Genomic DNA, 19,300 nt, shown 5'->3' with positions numbered 1-19,300 from the left:
CATCTTGCTTCTCCTATTTGTTTCTTATGGAGACATTTCAATTTGGGCGTGTTCATATAAGCCCCTCCCCCTGAGTGTAAAGGGTTAAAACTATCATGTTGATGCTATGGATGATTATAATAGCTTAGTCTATGAATTGTGTAGTTACATTTCTCCATCCTCATCCCTCAGCTGGTTAGCCAAAAAGAATGACCGCTTTGTTGGGGTGTCCGCTTTGATGTTGCTTGAATCCCAGATTGCTCCTTTAGTTAAAGTACAATATTTTTGTGGTATGAAAAGCTGTTTTCTGAGAAATAAGTCCACAGTCACAAAGGAAGTGTATGTAAGTCTACATGTTTTTAATCAATGATCAACATTTCACCATGAAAGTCATATTTTATGAAACACAGGAAATTGATAAGACTTTGGTCTTGTTTATTCAGCAGCTTCTTTTCCCTGTAAGAAGAAATAACAGAATAGATCAGTATTAATAATGAACATGATAAATATATCAACACTTGGAAATAACAGAATGGATCAAGTATTTACGACTCTGTGCTCAGCTTGATTTTCGATTTTGAAGTACCAACTAAATGTGGATTATTTACCCTGTCCTGAAATGTGTTTCTCAGAGATCCTCAACATTTGAGTGATTGTAAAAGGTCAGTATTGACATCTGTGAAGAATGAATCATAGGTGGTGTTGATGTGGTCATGTTTGAACATGTCAGGTGTAGGTTTAGGAGCACTTCTGTACCTTTCCGCTGTCGCGGCTCTTGGATCTGAGCTTGTTGACCTGAGTCTCAGCGATGTCAGCACGCTCCTCGGCCTCCTCCAGCTCATTCTGAACCTTCCTGAACTTAGACATGTGCTGGTTGGATGCTTCCTCCTGGGTAAAGAAAAGAGAGGGAGCGCCTAACATCAGTATTGAACGTTTGAAGCTTCAGGTAGCAATTTAATATATATTTCTTAAAGGAATTATGAGGGAGACGGATGATACATTAGAGAAAGTGAGTGGTGGAACAGGGGATAAACTGCTGCTTCCAGGACCATGTGATCCAGGAGACTCAGCACTACCACCAGACCAGCCCCCGGCACAAAGCTAAATAATATTCAACCCGCTCTACTTTAAATTGTTACACATAGGAAGAGGAGTCACTGTGCATACATTTCTTCAGAAATGACTTGCACTATCAACCGAGTCAATGTTGACTGATGTGCAGTACAACACTTCAACTAAACTGTCTAGACGTTTTGTAATGTCTACTAGGGAATGTAAGCTTTCAGAGGTTTTGACTAAGTCTGTGACTCACCGCTTCCTCAGCCTGCCTCTTGTAGGCCTTCACTTTCATCTGCAGCTTATCTACCAGGTCCTGAAGTCTGGCAACGTTCTTCTTATCCTCCTCAGTCTGTGGGAGAAGTTACAAGAATCAATAGTCCATAGTTTAACACACAAACCAGTGTGCTTCAGTGTGTGAAGAATGCACTTTTTCTTACCTGGTAAGTGAGCTCCTTGACTCTGCGCTCATACTTGCGGACTCCCTTGACCGCGTCTACACCTCTTCTCTGCTCGGCCTCCACCTCAGACTCGAGCTCACGCACCTTTGTGGAAGAAATAAACGTAGGCATTTATGTGAGGTGGTGAAGTCAGACGTAACAAATCTTTGTAAATCAGAGGAATGTTCTTCTACTGGTCAAGAAGTGTTGTCTGCTCCTATGTACTTTTACGATTTTAATTAAAGAGGTCTATAATAAAACAATGACATTTCATGATGTAGGTGGGTGATTCAGAGAAAAAGCCATTACACAATGCTCCTGTGTATTTTTATATGATCAAATATATTTCCAGCAATCTGTCTTTTAATCCACCCTGCTGTTAACTCACCCTGGACTCCAGTTTCTGGAGCTGCTTCTTGCCTCCCTTCATGGCCAGATTCTCAGCCTCATCCAGGCGGTGCTGCAGGTCCTTGACTGTGACCTCCAGGTTCTTCTTCATCCTCTCCAGGTGAGAGCTGGTGTCCTGCTCCTTCTTCAGCTCCTCAGCCATCATGGCCGCCTGGAATGGTAGTTAGTTTCATTTATGCACCAACTGGCACCAATCATAATGTCCCTCTGAGATCATCTGACCTCCTTTTTGAGATCTTTGTTTAACCAGCCCAGCTTCCATTGGCCTTTGGGGACAAATCTAGTTTATGTAATTGAGTAGATCATAAGGACTCACGTCAGTGATGGCCTTCTTGGCCTTCTCCTCTGCGTTCCTGGCCTCCTGGACGATGTCGTCCACCTCTCCCTGCACCTGAACCAGGTCAGTCTCCAGCTTTTTCTTGGTGTTCGCAAGGCTGGTGTTCTGAAGGAGGAAACAAGGCCATTTGTTTGACTCTCAAGATAACTTACAAGTCACAAGGCTGAAATTATGAAAATATAAATATAAAACTACGAAAATATTAAAGGTTTATCAATATTAAGCACTGTTGAATTATATATGTGTGTGTAATCGGTATGCTTGGTTGAGTTTCATTAGAAATGGCCTTTGACCCGTACCTGGGAGTGCAGCAGTCCGACGCGCTCGCTGGCGTCGACCAGCTCAGTCTCAGCAACTTTGCGTCCTCTCTCTGTCTGCTCCAGAGCAACTCTCAGCTCCTCGATTTCAGCCACCATCAGACCGTTTCTGCGCTCCACCATGGCTGCCTGCTCCTTCATGTCCTCTGCGGCGCGGACGGCATCATCAAGGTGCAATTGGGCATCCTAGGGTTCACAATGAATTAGGAATTGTGGAAGTAGGGGCGATATGATCGGTGAGAGAAATGTTAATGGGTAAAAATGTTCCTAATATCCCTACATTTCTACACTCTAATAATTAGTGGTGACTAGAGGAATCCTGGGTATCCTCAAGGAACCCCTAGAGTTCCTCAAGGAACCCCTAGAGTTCCTCAAGGAACCATTGCTAGTCAATGGTTCATATTTTCACATTTGGTTAGTTGAGGGGTTCTTGGATAAACCTTTAATGGTTGGATGCAGCAGCGGGTTCATGGAGGAACCCCTGGAGTGGAGGAAGACTTAGTAGGGGCTTTAAGATATATTGTTTTGGGGCCAAACAGAGTAAATTTAATTCATGTTCATCTGTTCTGTTGTATTGTCATCACATGTTAAGGTTGAACACGGACAGTTTTGTTGCTTCAATGAGGCCAGTGGAGGTGTATTCATTCCTCAAGAGCAAATCCCAAAGTTGGACTATTTACAACCTTACTATTTTTATATCATCAGCAATTTAAAAAAAAGAAGATTATATTAGAATATTCAATATGCATAAATATTCAAGAAACATTTTAATTTGCAGTATACAGGAATGACATTTGTGCTAACGGATGACAAAAAATAACCCTCCAATAAGCCACATCTCCAATCTGATAGGCTGCCACCTCTATAATATATTATTAAATAGGTTCAAAATGTAACCGCTCCAATCACAAAAAGGTTCCGGTTTCAACTGGAAAGGTTCTGCTGGTGCGACAACCCAAAAGGTTCTTCCAGGCACCTTTACTTCTAAGAGTGTAATATCCCTACCTTCCTACAGTATATTAGTCCACTCCAATATCCCTACCTTCCTACAGTATATTAGTCCACTCTAATATCCCTACCTTCCTACAGTATATTAGTCCACTCTAATATCCCTACCTTCCTACAGTATATTAGTCCACTCCAATATCCCTACCTTCCTACAGTATTTTAGTCCACTCCAATATCCCTACCTTCCTACAGTATATTAGTCCACTCCAATATCCCTACCTTCCTACAGTATATTAGTCCACTCCAATATCCCTACCTTCCTACAGTATATTAGTCCACTCCAATATCCCTACCTTCCTACAGTATATTAGTCCACTCCAATATCCCTACCTTCCTACAGTATATTAGTCCACTCTAATATCCCTACCTTCCTACAGTATATTAGTCCACTCCAATATCCCTACCTTCCTACAGTATATTAGTCCACTCCAATATCCCTACCTTCCTACAGTATATTAGTCCACTCGAGTACATTCCTCTGATCTATTATTTTCTACTGATTCACGAACACATCCCTCCCCATGTTCAGGATTTTGAGCCTGATGTCCCAGTCCCTTTACCTTGTACTGTCCCTGGACGTTCCTCAGCTGTTTCTGGGCCTCAGCGGCCTGCCTGTTGGCGTGGCTCAGCTGAATCTCCATCTCGTTCAGGTCTCCCTCCATCTTCTTCTTCACCCTCAGGGCATCATTCCTGCTCCTGACCTCAGAGTCCAGGGTGCTCTGCATGGAGTCAACCACCCTCTGGCTGTTCCTCTTGATCTGCTCCATCTCCTCGTCCTTCTCAGCGATCTTCCTGTCCACCTCACCCTTGATCTGGTTCAGCTCCAGTTGCACACGCAGAATCTTGGATTCCTCGTGCTCCAGTGTGCCCTGGACAAGGAGAAGCAGTCAGACAAATTGTTTAACACAAATAATTACAAACTGAATATATGACTACAATAAACACAGATAAAGGGAACATTGGATTGTAGCTGGCATTGGCTAGTGTAACACTGCTTTTCCTATGAAACAGCTGTAGTTTGTACCTCCGCCTCCTCCAGAGCGGTCTGGATCTCAGACTTCTCTGTCTCCACGGTCTTCTTGGCCTTCTCCAGCTCATGGATGCTCTTGCCAGTCTCTCCGATCTGCTCAGTCAGGTCAGAGATCTCCTCTGCACACACAAACACAGGAGCTGTTTAGACTCAGGAGATATTCAGTAGATATCACCAATGCAATGAAGTTTATCATGAATCATAATAACAGAAAATTCAATAACAGCACTTCATACTGTCTTGATAATTTGACTTCATTGGGTTGTTCAAAGGAATACCAATTTCAAGTTCCAAAAAATATATTTTAAACTTTACATGAACATTCTGAGATTGTTAAATAGTAATTTTTATATAATAATAATGATTACAGTTGATTCCATTTTCAAACACTGGTCAAACATCGGACGAAAATAACTGCTGTCAAATGCTCACGTTGCAGGTTCTTGTTCTCTCTCTTCAGAGTCTCCAGATGATCCAGAGCCTCCTCGTACGAGTTCTTCATCTTGAAGAGTTCAGTGCTCATAGAGCGAGCCTCCTTCTGAGCTCCTTCCAGCTCAGCCTGACCCTCCTCATACTTCTGCTTCCACTCTGCCAGAACCTGGGGAAATCCACGGGATTTTCATTACAACTCATTGATGGAGAGTTTTGAATCAGAAATATGCTACAATTATACTACATCTGATCAAATAGCAGACAGGAAACATCACCCTAGAGTGAGGTTTATAAATGTTCACCTTGTCAAAGTTCCTCTGCTTCTTGTCAAGGTTGGCGGCCATGGCGTTGGCTCTCTCAACGTCAATCATGAGGTCCTCCACCTCTCCCTGCAGTCTCTGCTTGGTCTTCTCCAGGGAGGCGCACTTGGAGTTGGTCGCCTCAATGGTCTCCTCAGCTTCCTGCAGACGCTGGGCCAGCTTCTTCCTGTTGGACAACAGAGGGTGGTGTTATGGTGAGTCATTTGTTGTGAAACAAATATTGCACTACACATTGAAGTAACATTTTCTCAGATCCCCATACCACCCTCACCATCCACACCGCTTATTTGAGTTATTGCTATTGTGTGCAACTCACTTGGCCTCCTCCAGCTCCTCTGTGCGTTGGATGGCATCAGTTTCGTACTTAGTCCTCCACTGAGCCACCTCACTGTTGGCCTTGGACATGCCGCGCTGCAGCTCTGCCTTGGCCTCCTGCTCCTCCTCAAACTGCTCTCTCAGGAGATCACAGTCATGGCGGGCAGACTGGACACCATGGGCCAGTGCGTTTTTAGCCTTTGAGATAGAGAGAAAGAAAGACAAGAGAAATTAGAGAGAGAGAGTAAAACAAATTATATTAGAAGTCTCTGAGGGTGGCGTAGAAACAGTCTATGTGTAGATTAAGCTTTAAACTGTGGTGGGTGGTTTCCATTTTGGGTGCCTTACCTTGACCTCCTCCTCAATCTGTCTCTTCAGCTCCTCCACCTGCTGGGTGAAGGCCTGTTTGCCTCTGGTCAGCTGAGACACCAGGCCTTCCTTCTCCTCCAGCTGGCGGCCAAACTCACCTGCAGGGTTAGAGTGACCTCCTGTTAATGAGTCATTCTTTCTAGATTGAAATTGTATTTTGAGGAATCGTAGTGCAGAAACTATGTAGACTGAATTTACAGCCCCCGATACATGTTATTGTGTACTACTTAGGTGAACTATATTGGTTTGTTGTTCATTGTTGAAGGTACCATTTTCTGTCAGGAGTCTGGCCCTCTGTCCGCTGATGTCGTTGACCTGGCGAGCATTCTCATCATTCTTAGTCTTGAGCTCACTCAACTGGTCCTCAAGAGTACGGCACATCTTCTCCAGATTGCCCTGTTAGTGAAACATATGGGACTGTCAACTTCAGTTTATTGAATGGTAATTTAGCTGACCCTCCTCAACACTGCTTGACCAAAACATCACTACTCACCTTAGCCTTGGCGACAGCCTCCATGTTGCTGGAGAGGTCATCAATCTCCATCTTGTACTCGCTCTTCTCCTTCTCCAGCTTCTGCTTGACGCGTTGCAGGTTGTCGATCTGCTCCCCGAGCTCAGCCACACTGTCGGCCTGCTTCTTGCGCAGAGCGGCGGCTGTGGCCTCATGCTGCAGGGTGGACTCTTCAAGATCGCGACGCAGCTTCTGGAACTCAGCCTCGCGCTTCTTGTTCATCTCAATCTGAGCAGCAGTGGCGCCTCCGGCCTCCTCCAGTCTCTCGCTGATCTCCTCAAGTTCCCTGGAGAGATCGGCCCTCTGCTTCTCAACCTTGGCCCTGGCAGCACGCTCAGCCTCAATTTCCTCCTCCAGCTCCTCAATACGAGCCTAAAACAGGGGGTAGGAGCAGGGGAATGAACACTACAATACAGTTGAAACAATTGAACCTCACCACATAATAATAGTATGTATTGTATATTTAGTATAAATGTGTTTATACATAGCCAGTTACACTAACATATTTACTATATTCATTAGACAGTGTCCCATTAGACAGTGTCCCATTAGACAGTGTCCCATGCAGGATCCAAACTAACAACGGTAAGAAGCAACATCTTTACATAGAAAGAAGCACCATCTTCCATCTTACTGAGCCATCAGAATCCACCAGGAAGAAGCACCATCTTCCATCTTACTGAGCCATCAGAATCCACCAGGAAGAAGCACCATCTTCCATCTTACTGAGCCATCAGAATCCACCAGGAAGAAGCACCATCTTCCATCTTACTGAGCCATCAGAATCCACCAGGAAGAAGCACCATCCTCCATCTTACTGAGCCATCAGAATCCACCAGGAAGAAGCACCATCCTCCATCTTACTGAGCCATCAGAATCCACCAGGAAGAAGCACCATCTTCCATCTTACTGAGCCATCAGAAGCCACCAGGAAGAAGCACCATCTTCCATCTTACTGAGCCATCAGAATCCACCAGGAAGAAGCACCATCTTCCATCTTACTGAGCCATCAGAAGCCACCAGGAAGAAGCACCATCCTCCATCTTACTGAGCCATCAGAATCCACCAGGAAGAAGCACCATCTTCCATCTTACTGAGCCATCAGAATTCACCAGGAAGAACGTGTGCTACCAGAATAAATGTGTCAGTTATTTTCCTGTACTGGAGCTGAGATCCTGTACTGTACCTGGAGTTCCTTGATCTTCTTCTGCAGCTGAGCTCCCAGAGACTGCTCATCCTCTATCTTGCTGAGGAGCTGGCTGGTCTCAAACTCCTTCCTAACAAACACAAACACGTTGATTGCAAAGTTAGACAGTATAAAGGGAGCATATTTTACCATTCACCATTCATCTAATTCATAATTACAAGAATGAGCCAAGAAGAACCACAATGTTGATTAAGATGGCAGGGAATACTGTAATAATTTATTTGTGTTTACTTCTTGATTTTCTCATCAGACTGCTGCTTGTCATTCTCCAGGTCCATTATGGACTCCTGGGCCAGTTTCAGATCTCCCTCCAGCTTTCTCTTGGATCTCTCAAGGTCCATACGGAGCTTCTTCTCTTGCTCCAGAGAACCCTCAAGCTACAAGATATAAACAGACATGTGTTGGTCAAATCTAAACAACTGAAGATAATATCATCTTACACACTATCATGTCCATAATGTAAAACTCCACTCACGTCGTCCACTTGCTGTTCCAGCTTGGTCTTGGCCTTGGTCAGAGTGTTGACTTTGTCCTCCTCTGCCTGCAGGTCGTCCAGTGTCTGCTGGTGGGCCTCTTGGAGGGCTTTCTTCTCCTTGGTCAGCTTGGCAACACTCTCATCCATAGACGCCATCTCCTCTGTCAGGTTTTTAACCTGAAAACAGCCACAACAAAATGAGTCTTTGGTCACTTCACCATAAATTGGAGAATTAGTTAAATTTATTAAAGAAATGTGTCAACAAGTACAGTACTATAGATTCAACACTAGATGGCACTGTACTCCATGCCAGTGTACTGAATGGAAATCATAAACGAGTTGGTAGCAGAACATGCAATGACTGTGGGGAGAACACCACAACTGAAATTCCACTATTTTGTGTCTTAATTTTTACTGTACCCACAAAAAGACTTGAATTACATTTCTGTTTTGAGTTGATTATTCTTTGGATTATTGTTTGGTTAGACAGTCTACAAGACCTTGTTTTCAGTTGCGTGCTTCTCCTTCTCCACTTTGGCCAAGGTGAGCTCCAGGTCATCAATGTCCTTCTTCAGCTCAGAGCACTCATCCTCCAGCTTCCTCTTCTTGGCAGTCAACTCAGCATTCATCTCCTCCTCATCCTCCAGCCTCTCAGTCGTCTCTTTGAGTTTGGCCTCCAGCTGGATCTTGCTCTTGATGAGCCCCTCACACCTTTCCTCAGCATCGTTCAGATTCTCTGAATCCTGGTTTCAGAACAGGAGAAAAAACCTGTGTTCTCACTTTGTGTATCAAAATATAGACTTGATTTAGTCAAATAAGTCAGAGCAAATCAATTTAAATGCATGACATATATAAATATATATCACAGGCCAAAAAGATCATCAAGGACTTCAACCGCCTGTTCACCCCGCTATCATCCAGAAGGCTGGGTCAGTACAGGTGTGTCAAAGCTGGGACCGAGAGACTGAAAAATAGCTTCTATCTGAAGGCCATCAGACTGTTAAATAGCCATCACTAGCCGGTTACTACCCGGTTACTCAACCCTGCACCTTAGAGGCTGCTGCCCTATGTACATAGACATGGAATCACTGGCCACTTTAATAATCGAACATTGGTCCATCCTTGAAGAGGAGTGCATGTTCCCCAAGTCTTGGGGGGAATATACTGTTTTACCCACTTCATATGTACAGTATATACTGTATTCTAGTCACCTTAGAGGCTGCTGCCCTATGTACATAGACATGGAACACTGTTTTACCCACTTCATATGTATATACTGTATTCTAGTCAGGGCCATCCTATTCAAGTATTGTTCATACGTGCTGATGTGTGTGCGATCGTGTCTGTGTACTTGTGTGTCTAAATGTGCTCTGATGAGGGTTGTTGCTCACTCACAGATGCGACTTGAAGCGCCAGGTCACTCCTCTCCTGCACCATGGCCACCATCTTCTCCTCCAACTCCTTCTTCTTGGCCAGAGCCTTGGCCAGGTCTGTCGTCATCTTCTCATAGTTCTCCTTCATGTTGGCCAGCTCCTTCTCAGTCTCAGCGCTCTGCAGCAGGGGCTTGATCTTGAAGTACAACTTCATCCATGGCCAGGTTTTCACATTCATGAATGAACGGATGTTGTACTGGATGGTGAAGACGGAATCTCTGGTCCACAGAAAGGATAGAGTGACATGGTGAGTGACATGGTGAGTGACATGGTGAGTGACATGGTGAGTGACATGCTGAGTGACATGGTGAGTGAAATGCTGAGTGACATGCTGAGTGACATGCTGAGTGACATGGTGAGTGACATGGTGAGTGAAATGGTGAGTGAAATGCTGAGTGACATGGTGAGTGACATGGTGAGTGAAATGCTGAGTGACATGCTGAGTGACATGCTGAGTGACATGGTGAGTGACATGGTGAGTGAAATGGTGAGTGAAATGCTGAGTGACATGGTGAGTGACATGGTGAGTGACATGGTGAGTGAAATGCTGAGTGACATGGTGAGTGACATGGTGAGTGACACGGTGAGTGACACGGTGAGTGACATGGTGAGTGAAATGGTGAGTGAAATGCTGAGTGACATGCTGAGTGACATGGTGAGTGACATGGTGAGTGACATGGTGAGTGACATGCTGAGTGACATGCTGAGTGACATGGTGAGTGACATGGTGAGTGACATGCTTAAAGATCTCCTCCAGTGTTTTTTTTAACTTTTCCTGTGGAAAACGATATCCCAAGTATAAATACAGTAAAGTACAAACATATGTTTTGTAAAAATATATGTTTTGAGGAAAATAGTGTTTTTTAGACACAAACTTCAAGGAGTGGCATTGCCAGTCCTTAACTAGAAAAGTTTTTTTTTTTTTAAATCACTGGATGACGTCTTTAAAGCTACATTCTGCGATTCGAAGAATAACAAAACAGGGATCCCACCACTGTTTGCATACAGCTGAGGAATGGGGCTAGGGAAATATAATCCCTCTTAAACTTATATACAGCGCTCTCGATGAAAGGACTGACAGGTGATGTTAAGATCATGAGGCATTTCTTATTATTCCAGAATGAATGTGTAAATATCACTTAGTTAAATAACAATTGAACAGCTTGCTAAATCCCAAACTGCTACTTTAATAGAATGTTATAACATGTACTTTCTCATTCTCAACAACTTAAAGCATATTCACTATGTAATCACTATACATTACATACAGGTGGTTGACAGAACAGTTTGCCAAGATGTCTACTCTTCCTCACCTCCTCTCCATCATCTTGGTGAACTCTCTCCTCATGAGGAATCCACGGCTGAGAGCCTGGACCATGCCGACCAGAGAGGCCAGCTTCTCATCTCTCATCTCCTCCAGGACACCCAGCAGACCGGCTTTGAAGAACACCTGACACAGGTTGACGTGGTCAATTATGGAACCACAGTCAGGTGGTAACAGACAGAAAGGGGTGAATCAAAAGAGAGGAACAAAACCACTAGATTGATTTGAACATCATAAACATTGTAATCCTTACAAACAAACCATGGCATAGGTTGTTTATGAGCTGTAAGTTATTGTATAGCTGTAGATTAATAATGTACACTAACATAGATAACTGCAGACATACCATTCTGACATAATGCACAAAATAATTAATTGAGTATAATATTTTTTATAAACATTTTTAAGAAATAATAAAAAGATGGATAGATCAACTGGAGAGACATTTAATGGTTAGAGTTTAAATGATCATTGAAGTTGTGTTTTAGTTGGCGTCTCTTGCTGGGGGTATTTGACTGACCTTGGTGTGTCCAAACTTGTAGTCCTCGTGATTCACATCAATGGACCCAAGCAGCTTCTCAGAAGCCTTCTTGTTGTCCATGAACTGGCCCTCGGGGATGACGCTGGCATTCAGTACTTTGTACCTGAATCAGGAGAAATGTTTAACATATGTCAAGTTGTAATTGGTTTGGTTAAGCCTATTCTGATGCTGGGAAAACCCTCAGAGCAAATATTTCTGTGTGTGTGTGTGTGTGTGTGTGTGTGTGTGTGTGTGTGTGTGTGTGTGTGTGTGTGTGTGTGTGTGTGTGTGTGTGTGTGTGTGTGTGTGTGTGTGTGTGTGTGTACCTCTGCTTGAAGTCAGCATAGATGATTCTGCTGGGGAAGCCCTTCCTGCAGATCCTAATACCCTCCAGAACACCATTACACCTGAGCTGGTGGATAACCAGGAAGTTCTCCATCAAACCTGCAAACACAAACCAAGTCTTTAAATTCTCTCCCTATTCCAACTAAACTACTTAAAGAGCTGCTTCATGTGCTTGGCCCTCCTATGTTGAACATAATAAACGGCTCTCTATCCACCGGATGTGTACCAAACTCACTAAAAGTGGCAGTAATAAAGCCTCTCTTGAAAAGCCAAACCTTGACCCAGAAAATATAAAAAACTAATCGGCCTATATCGAATCTTCCATTCCTCTCAAAAATTTTAGAAAAAGCTGTTGCGCAGGAACTCACTGCCTTCCTGAAGACAAACAATGTATACGAAATGCTTCAGTCTGGTTTTAGACCCCATCATAGCACTGAGACTGCACTTGTGAAGGTGGTAAATGACCTTTTAATGGCGTCAGACCGAGGCTCTGCATCTGTCCTCGTGCTACTAGACCTTAGTGCTGCCTTTGATACAATCGATCACCACATTCTTTTGGAGAGATTGGAAACCCAAATTGGTCTACACGGACAAGTTCTGGCCTGGTTTAGATCTTATCTGTCGGAAAGATATCAGTTTGTCTCTGTGAATGGTTTATCCTCTGACAAATCAACTGTACATTTCGGTGTTCCTCAAGGTTCCGCTTTAGGACCACTATTGTTTTCACTATATATTTTACCTCTTGGGGATGTCATTCGAAAACATAATATTAACTTTCACTGCTATGCGGATGACACACAGCTGTACATTTCAATGAAACATGGTGAAGCCCCAAAATTGCCCTCGCTAGAAAAACTGTGTTTCAGACATAAGGAAGTGGATGGCTGAAAACTTTCTACTTTTAAACTCGGACAAAACAGAGATGCTTGTTCTAGGTCCCAAGAAACAAAGAGATCTTCTGTTGAATCTGACAATTAATCTTGATGGTTGTAAAGTCGTCTCAAATAAAACTGTGAAGGACCTCGGCGTTACTCTGGAACCTGATCTCTCTTTTGACGAACATATCAAGACTGTTTCAAGGACAGCTTTTTTACATCTACGTAACATTGCAAAAATCAGAAATGTTCTGTCCAAAAATGATAAAGAAAAATGTATCCATGCTTTTGTTACTTCTAGGTTAGACTACTGCAATGCTCTACTTTCCGGCTACCCGGATAAAGCACTAAATAAACTTCAGTTAGTGCTAAATACGGCTGCTAGAATCCTGACTAGAACCAAAAAATGTGATCATATTACTCCAGTGCTAGCCTCCCTACACTGGCTTCCTGTTAAGGCAAGGGCTGATTTCAAGGTTTTACTGTTAACCTACAAAGCGTTACATGGGCTTGCTCCTACCTATCTTTCCGAGTTGGTCCTGCCGTACATACCTACACGTACGCTACGGTCACAAGACGCAGGCCTCCTAATTGTCCCTAGAATTTCTAAGCAAACAGCTGGAGGCAGGGCTTTCTCCTATAGATCTCATTTTTACATTTACATTTTAGTCATTTAGCAGACGCTCTTATCCAGAGCGACTTACAGTAGAGTGCATACATTTTATTACATTTTTACATACTGAGACAAGGATATCCCTACCGGCCAAACCCTCCCTAACCCGGACGACGCTATGCCAATTGTGCGTCGCCCCACGGACCTCCCGGTTGCGGCCGGCTGCGACAGAGCCTGGGCGCGAACCCAGCCCAGCCTGGGCACGAACCCAGAGACTCTGGTGGCGCAGCTAGCACTGCGATGCAGTGCCCTAGACCACTGCGCCACCCGGGAGGCCTCCATTTTTATGGAATGGTCTGCCTACCCATGTGAGAGACGCAGACTCGGTCTCAACCTTTAAGTCTTTACTGAAGACTTATCTCTTCAGTGGGTCATATGATTGAGTGTAGTCTGGACCAGGAGTGTGAAGGTGAACGGAAAGGCTCTGGAGCAACAAACCGCCCTTGCTGTCTCTGCCTGGCCGGTTCCCCTCTCTCCACTGGGATTCTCTGCCTCTAACCCTATTACAGGGGCTGAGTCACTGGCTTACTGGTGCTCTTTCATGCCGTCCCTAGGAGGGGTGCGTCACTTGAGTGGGTTGAGTCACTGACGTGATCTTCCTTGGTTTGTGCCGTGGCGGAGATCTTTGTGGGCTATACTCGGCCTTGTCTCAGGATGGTAAGTTGGTGGTTGAAGATATCCCTCTAGTGGTGTGGGGGCTGTGCTTTGGCAAAGTGGGTGGGGTTATATCCTTCCTGTTTGGCCCTGTCCGGGGGTATCATCGGATGGGGCCACAGTGTCTCCTGACCCCTCCTGTCTCAGCCTCCAGTATTTATGCTGCAGTAGTTTATGTGTCGGGGGGTTAGGGTCAGTTTGTTATATCTGGAGTACTTCTCCTGTCTTATCCGGTGTACTGTGTGAATTTAAGTATGCTCTCTCTAATTCTCTCTTTCTCTCTTTCTTTCTCTCTCTCTCGGAGGACCTGAGCCCAAGGACCATGCGTCAGGACTACCTGGCATGATGACTCCTTGTTGTCCCCAGTCCACCTGGCCGTGCTGCTGCTCCAGTTTAAACTGTTCTGCCTGCGGCTATGGATCTCTGACCTGTTCACCGGATGTGCTACCTGTCCCAGACCTGCTATTTTCAACTCTCTAGAGACCGCAGGAGCGGTAGAGATACTCTTAATGATCGGCTATGAAAAGCCAACAGACATTTACTCCTGAGGTGCTGACTTGTTGCACCCTCGACAACTCCTGTGATTATTATTATTTGACCATGCTGGTCATTTATGAACATTTGAACATCTTGGCCATGTTCTGTTATAATCTCCACCCGGCACAGCCAGAAGAGGACTGGCCACCCCTCATAGCCTGGTTCCTCTCTAGGTTTCTTCCTAGGTTTTGGCCTTTCTAGGGAGTTTTTCCAAGCCACCGTGCTTCTACACCTGCATTGCTTGCTGTTTGGGGTTTTAGGCTGGGTTTCTGTACAGCACTTTGAGATATCAGCTGATGTACGAAGGGCTATATAAATAAATTTGATTTGATTTGATTTTTTGATTTGATTTAATTTAATTTAAATACTCATAAACAGGTTGAATATTGGTTCGTTAAGGTTACTAATATTGTATTGATAAGATGTCATATTTAACTCAATGTTTATTGTACCTGGAGTCTTTGACTCGTTGGGGATCAGGCAGCGTACAAAGTGAGGATGAGTGCTCCTCAAGTTGGTCATCAGCTTGCCCAAGTTCTCCTGTAAGAGGGTTACAAACCATGTTCTCAGAAATAATTTCTGATAATCACTACGCCTTTTGAAGGACTGAATATCCCCATTTTAAAAGCTCACCCTGAACTGGGAGGACACAGTCTGCATGGAACCACCCTTCTTCTTGCCTCCTTTCTTGGTTGTATCTGTTGTAATGGAGAAAAGTTCAATATAAATGAGAGAATCTCAGGTTAACTTAACACAGATCTTAATACAAATGCTGCCAATGAGATTGTGTAAAATAACACCTATTGTATGAGTAAATTAACCCAGTAAATCACCCAGAGAAATTGTGATACATTTAAAGCAGCAATCAGCAGTTGAAACAATAACAAAGCATGCTCCCTGCCCCTGTTTCAATAAAAACATGAGAGACGGGGCTGGAGAAATGTAACCACTCAAATGTATAGACAGAGCCATGTATTAAAGGACTGACCATCTTGTTTCCCTTTACTTTGATTACAAACATTGGAGTAAAACAAGCTCAAATTTGGGTTCTGATGGGGTACGGCGGTTGAACTAAGCTGATGTTCTTCAAGAATGAATGGGTACATATCTTAATAAGTCCACAAATGGATGTAGCAACTGCAGATTGACCCTTTAAAGAAAATGGGACTGATTTGTAACTAGTTCTTCATTAAATCTTTTGATGTGCTGCTAGTCTTACCCTCAGGTGGGGCAGCGATGTACAGGGTCCCCATCAGTTTGACTGAGGACTTCCCGTACAGCTGAAGAACTGAGTCGTTCAGGGGGTCCTTGTTCTTCTCCAGCCAGCCAGTGATGTTGTAGTCCACAGTGCCGGCGTAGTGAACCAGGGAGAAGTGGGCCTCTGCCTTGCCTTTGGCTGGCTTGGGCTTCTCAAACGCCTTGTTTTTGCCAAGATGCTGGGCGTACAGCTTGTCCTTGAAGGTAGTGTCTGAAGACTTGGGGAACATGCACTCCTCTTCAAGGATGGAGAAGATGCCCAATGGCTTTATGAAAAGAGATGTATATCAAATTAGGGATATTTACATTTAGGATCACATTTATTCTTTCAGCAAACATGCTATTATCAGAGTATCTTCATTTAGGGGCCCATAATAGAAAACATTTTGAGTTCTCAACAGTTAGATACGTTGTACCATGTGATAATATCTCACACATCACTCCATTTGAGCTTTGCTGTTGAGGTCCATTATAATCTTGACAGACAGTTTACCTTCTCAATAAGCTCAATGCAGGCAGCCAAGTCCATGCCGAAGTCAATGAAGGCCCAGACGATTCCCTCCTTCTTGTACTCCTCTTGTTCCAGGACGAACATGGTGTGGTTGAAAAACTGTTGCAGTTTCTCATTGGTGAAGTTGATGCACAGCTGCTCCATGCTGTTGTACTGTTGATGGAATTTCAGAAGGGATCATTTCATCATCATACAAGGCTGTAATCCCTCTCAATCACAACTCATTGTCTTGTTCTGGTCTCAGACTCACATCAAAGATCTCAAACCCGGCAATGTCGAGCACACCGATATAGAACTGCCTTGGATTCTTGGTGTCCAACATCTCGTTGATACGGATGACCATCCACAAGAACATCCTCTCGTAGATGGACTTTGCCAGAGCCGAGACTGAGTTATTAACCTGCAATGATAATACCTCTAATGAATACATGAGATGTTGACCATGTCAAGTGATGAGGTGAAAAGAGCTTTGGGGAAAACAACATCACTCTTCAAAACAAGCAATGCACTCATCACCAAAAGATGTATGGTGCTCAGAAGATGGTAGAAGCTGTGTTTGGCCGCCTTACCTGAGGCACAGTCTGTCCCTTGGTCACATACTCGTTGCCGACCTTCACTCTGGGGTAGCACAGAGCCTTCAGCATCTCAGCTGAGTTCAGGCCCAGCAGGTAGCCGATTTTATCAGCCACTGGAGAGAGAACCAACATCAACAGACTCAGAAACACAAGACCACTTGTTTCTGATGTCACACTGACAAAAGGGTTCGGACAAGTTGTTTTGGGGGCTACGTTTTGATATGAACCCACATCCATCAGTTTAAAGCATTTCTGGAGGTTGGAATTTGGTCTCCATAAATTATCTCCTGCTGGACTTTGATGAGGCTCTGTCTGTCTTACGTGTCGTACATCTATGAGTGGGCCTGGAATGGGGCTAATGTTTACATATTGTATATCTATGTTTGGGACTGGGAATGGGACTAATGTTTACATATTGTATATCTATGAGTGGGACTGGGAATGGGACTAATGTTTACATATTGTATATCTATGAGTGGGACTGGGAATGGGACTAATGTTTACATATTGTATATCTATTAGTGGGACTGGGAATGGGACTAATGTTTACATATTGTATATCTATGAGTGGGACTGGGAATGGGACTAATGTCTACATATTGTATATCTATGAGTGGGACTGGGAATGGGACTAATGCTTTACATATTGTATATCTATGAGTGGGACTGGGAATGGGGCTAATGTTTACATATTGTATATCTATGTTTGGGACTGGGAATGGGACTAATGTTTACATATTGTATATCTATGAGTGGGACTGGGAATGGGACTAATGTTTACATATTGTATATCTATGAGTGGGACTGGGAATGGGACTAATGTTTACATATTGTATATCTATTAGTGGGACTGGGAATGGGACTAATGTTTACATATTGTATATCTATGTTTGGGACTGGGAATGGGAGTAATGTTTACATATTGTATATCTATGAGTGGGACTGGGAATGGGACTAATGTTTACATATTGTATGAGTGGACTCACCCTCTGTGCCGTCTGGCTCGGCCTGCTCCTCACGCTGCTTCTGCTTGAATTTCAAGTTGCCATGGTGCAGTACAGCTCCTGTCAGCTTGTAGATGCTCATCTTTTCATCATTACTGAAGCCCAGGACTGTAATGGCATCCTGGCATTAGACAGGAAGTACAACAGTGATGAACTGAACGGTAGTTATCTCACATACAGTACACTACAGTTCTGTTCTGTCAGCAGAACAAATGGGATGGATCCATTTGACTGGCTTCTCAGATCCACGTGATTACACTTGACCAACACTGGTAGATGACAGCACAACATACATTTTACACAGTTCCACAGGGACTTAGTGACACTCTCTTGTGGATGTCTTACATGTACAGTATGGGCCTCAAGGTGAAGTGTGAAGGCATGAAGAGTTCCTTGAGGTACATGCCTAACTAACTCAAGGCATTTAGAATAAAATACAAAAAAATACATGAAAATTCCCAGCTGCCACCAAGTTGGAATTGCACAGTGCATTCAGTGTGTACGGTGGTCCTACCCATTCCATATCTAGAATATGATGAACCCTTTGTTTGACTCACGTCTGTGGCATCCAGCTCTTCCTTGTCGTTGATGCTGGCCACAGTGATCTGGCCCTGGCTGCACATGGGGAAGTCGTAGGGGTTGGTGGTGATGAGCGCCATTTCTATGGACAACAGAGAATGTCTTGTCAGTTAAATCTCTTAGATTTCTGCTGTTCTACCTTTACAGTTTCTCTCTCTCTCCTTTACTTAGTAGATGGACTCAAGTATTTTATATCACGGTTAGGGTTTCAAAGCTATCGGCGGTAATTTACCAAAGTTACCGTAATCTTCAGTAATTTTGGCAATTAACAGAAAATCTATGGCAACATATCGTAACTTTGGTAATTCATTTTTTAATAACTTTTAAAAAATGTATTCATTTTATATTACAATTCTTCAAAATATTTACTTTTGTTTAACAACTGCCCCCAGCTTGATGCCTAAACATTGACAACAAACACATATAATAAAACCGAATGTGTAAAATAATAAAATAAATGATATTTCATGCTGAAACCCTTATTAAACACCAATGGTATTCATTAAGTTGATGGTTCATATCTAGGATAATGTTTTACAGTTTCGTCATTCTATTTTAAATCATAGTATTAGGTTACTTAATATATCTGACATGTGATAATGCCACACAGAGGGTCAGAGATAATTACAGAACTCCGGGATCATCTGAAATACCCCAAAGGGCCATTGGATGTCGTATGATAGATTACATCAAATCCTTGAAAGATACTTTCACAATACTTATCAGAGTGCATTACTTGATACATCTTCCCCAAAGACCTGACTCATATCTAGATGCCTTGTTACGTTGGATGTACTCATTGGAATAGT

The 19,300-nt window shown here is 43.5% G+C and overlaps 1 protein-coding gene across 1 annotated transcript in view; it reads right to left on the bottom strand.

Moving 5' to 3' along the window:
* Positions 1-321: 321 nt before the first annotated feature.
* LOC120041252 (myosin heavy chain, fast skeletal muscle-like) overlaps positions 322-19,300 on the bottom strand; it is a 21,655-nt gene continuing 2,676 nt past the window's right edge. Inside the window, exons 9-39 of the mRNA XM_038986190.1 lie at positions 18,470-18,573; positions 17,895-18,033; positions 16,903-17,021; positions 16,584-16,733; positions 16,316-16,486; positions 15,773-16,088; positions 15,199-15,263; positions 15,018-15,105; positions 11,808-11,925; positions 11,482-11,605; positions 10,951-11,087; positions 9,600-9,855; positions 8,705-8,947; positions 8,205-8,381; positions 7,961-8,106; positions 7,709-7,799; positions 6,505-6,894; positions 6,281-6,407; positions 5,991-6,109; positions 5,644-5,840; positions 5,310-5,493; positions 5,008-5,173; positions 4,570-4,694; positions 4,106-4,414; positions 2,520-2,723; positions 2,200-2,325; positions 1,864-2,034; positions 1,476-1,580; positions 1,292-1,387; positions 736-867; positions 322-435 (exon numbers count right to left, since the gene is read on the bottom strand). Coding sequence (XP_038842118.1) covers positions 415-435; positions 736-867; positions 1,292-1,387; positions 1,476-1,580; positions 1,864-2,034; positions 2,200-2,325; positions 2,520-2,723; positions 4,106-4,414; positions 4,570-4,694; positions 5,008-5,173; positions 5,310-5,493; positions 5,644-5,840; positions 5,991-6,109; positions 6,281-6,407; positions 6,505-6,894; positions 7,709-7,799; positions 7,961-8,106; positions 8,205-8,381; positions 8,705-8,947; positions 9,600-9,855; positions 10,951-11,087; positions 11,482-11,605; positions 11,808-11,925; positions 15,018-15,105; positions 15,199-15,263; positions 15,773-16,088; positions 16,316-16,486; positions 16,584-16,733; positions 16,903-17,021; positions 17,895-18,033; positions 18,470-18,573 — 4,916 coding nt within the window. The 3' untranslated portion in view covers positions 322-414. The remainder of the gene's footprint in view (positions 436-735; positions 868-1,291; positions 1,388-1,475; positions 1,581-1,863; positions 2,035-2,199; positions 2,326-2,519; positions 2,724-4,105; positions 4,415-4,569; positions 4,695-5,007; positions 5,174-5,309; positions 5,494-5,643; positions 5,841-5,990; positions 6,110-6,280; positions 6,408-6,504; positions 6,895-7,708; positions 7,800-7,960; positions 8,107-8,204; positions 8,382-8,704; positions 8,948-9,599; positions 9,856-10,950; positions 11,088-11,481; positions 11,606-11,807; positions 11,926-15,017; positions 15,106-15,198; positions 15,264-15,772; positions 16,089-16,315; positions 16,487-16,583; positions 16,734-16,902; positions 17,022-17,894; positions 18,034-18,469; positions 18,574-19,300) is intronic.

The sequence above is a fragment of the Salvelinus namaycush genome, unplaced genomic scaffold, assembly GCF_016432855.1.
Source record: "Salvelinus namaycush isolate Seneca unplaced genomic scaffold, SaNama_1.0 Scaffold425, whole genome shotgun sequence".
Classification (NCBI taxonomy): domain Eukaryota; kingdom Metazoa; phylum Chordata; class Actinopteri; order Salmoniformes; family Salmonidae; genus Salvelinus; species Salvelinus namaycush.
This window is presented reverse-complemented; position numbering and strand designations above follow the sequence as displayed.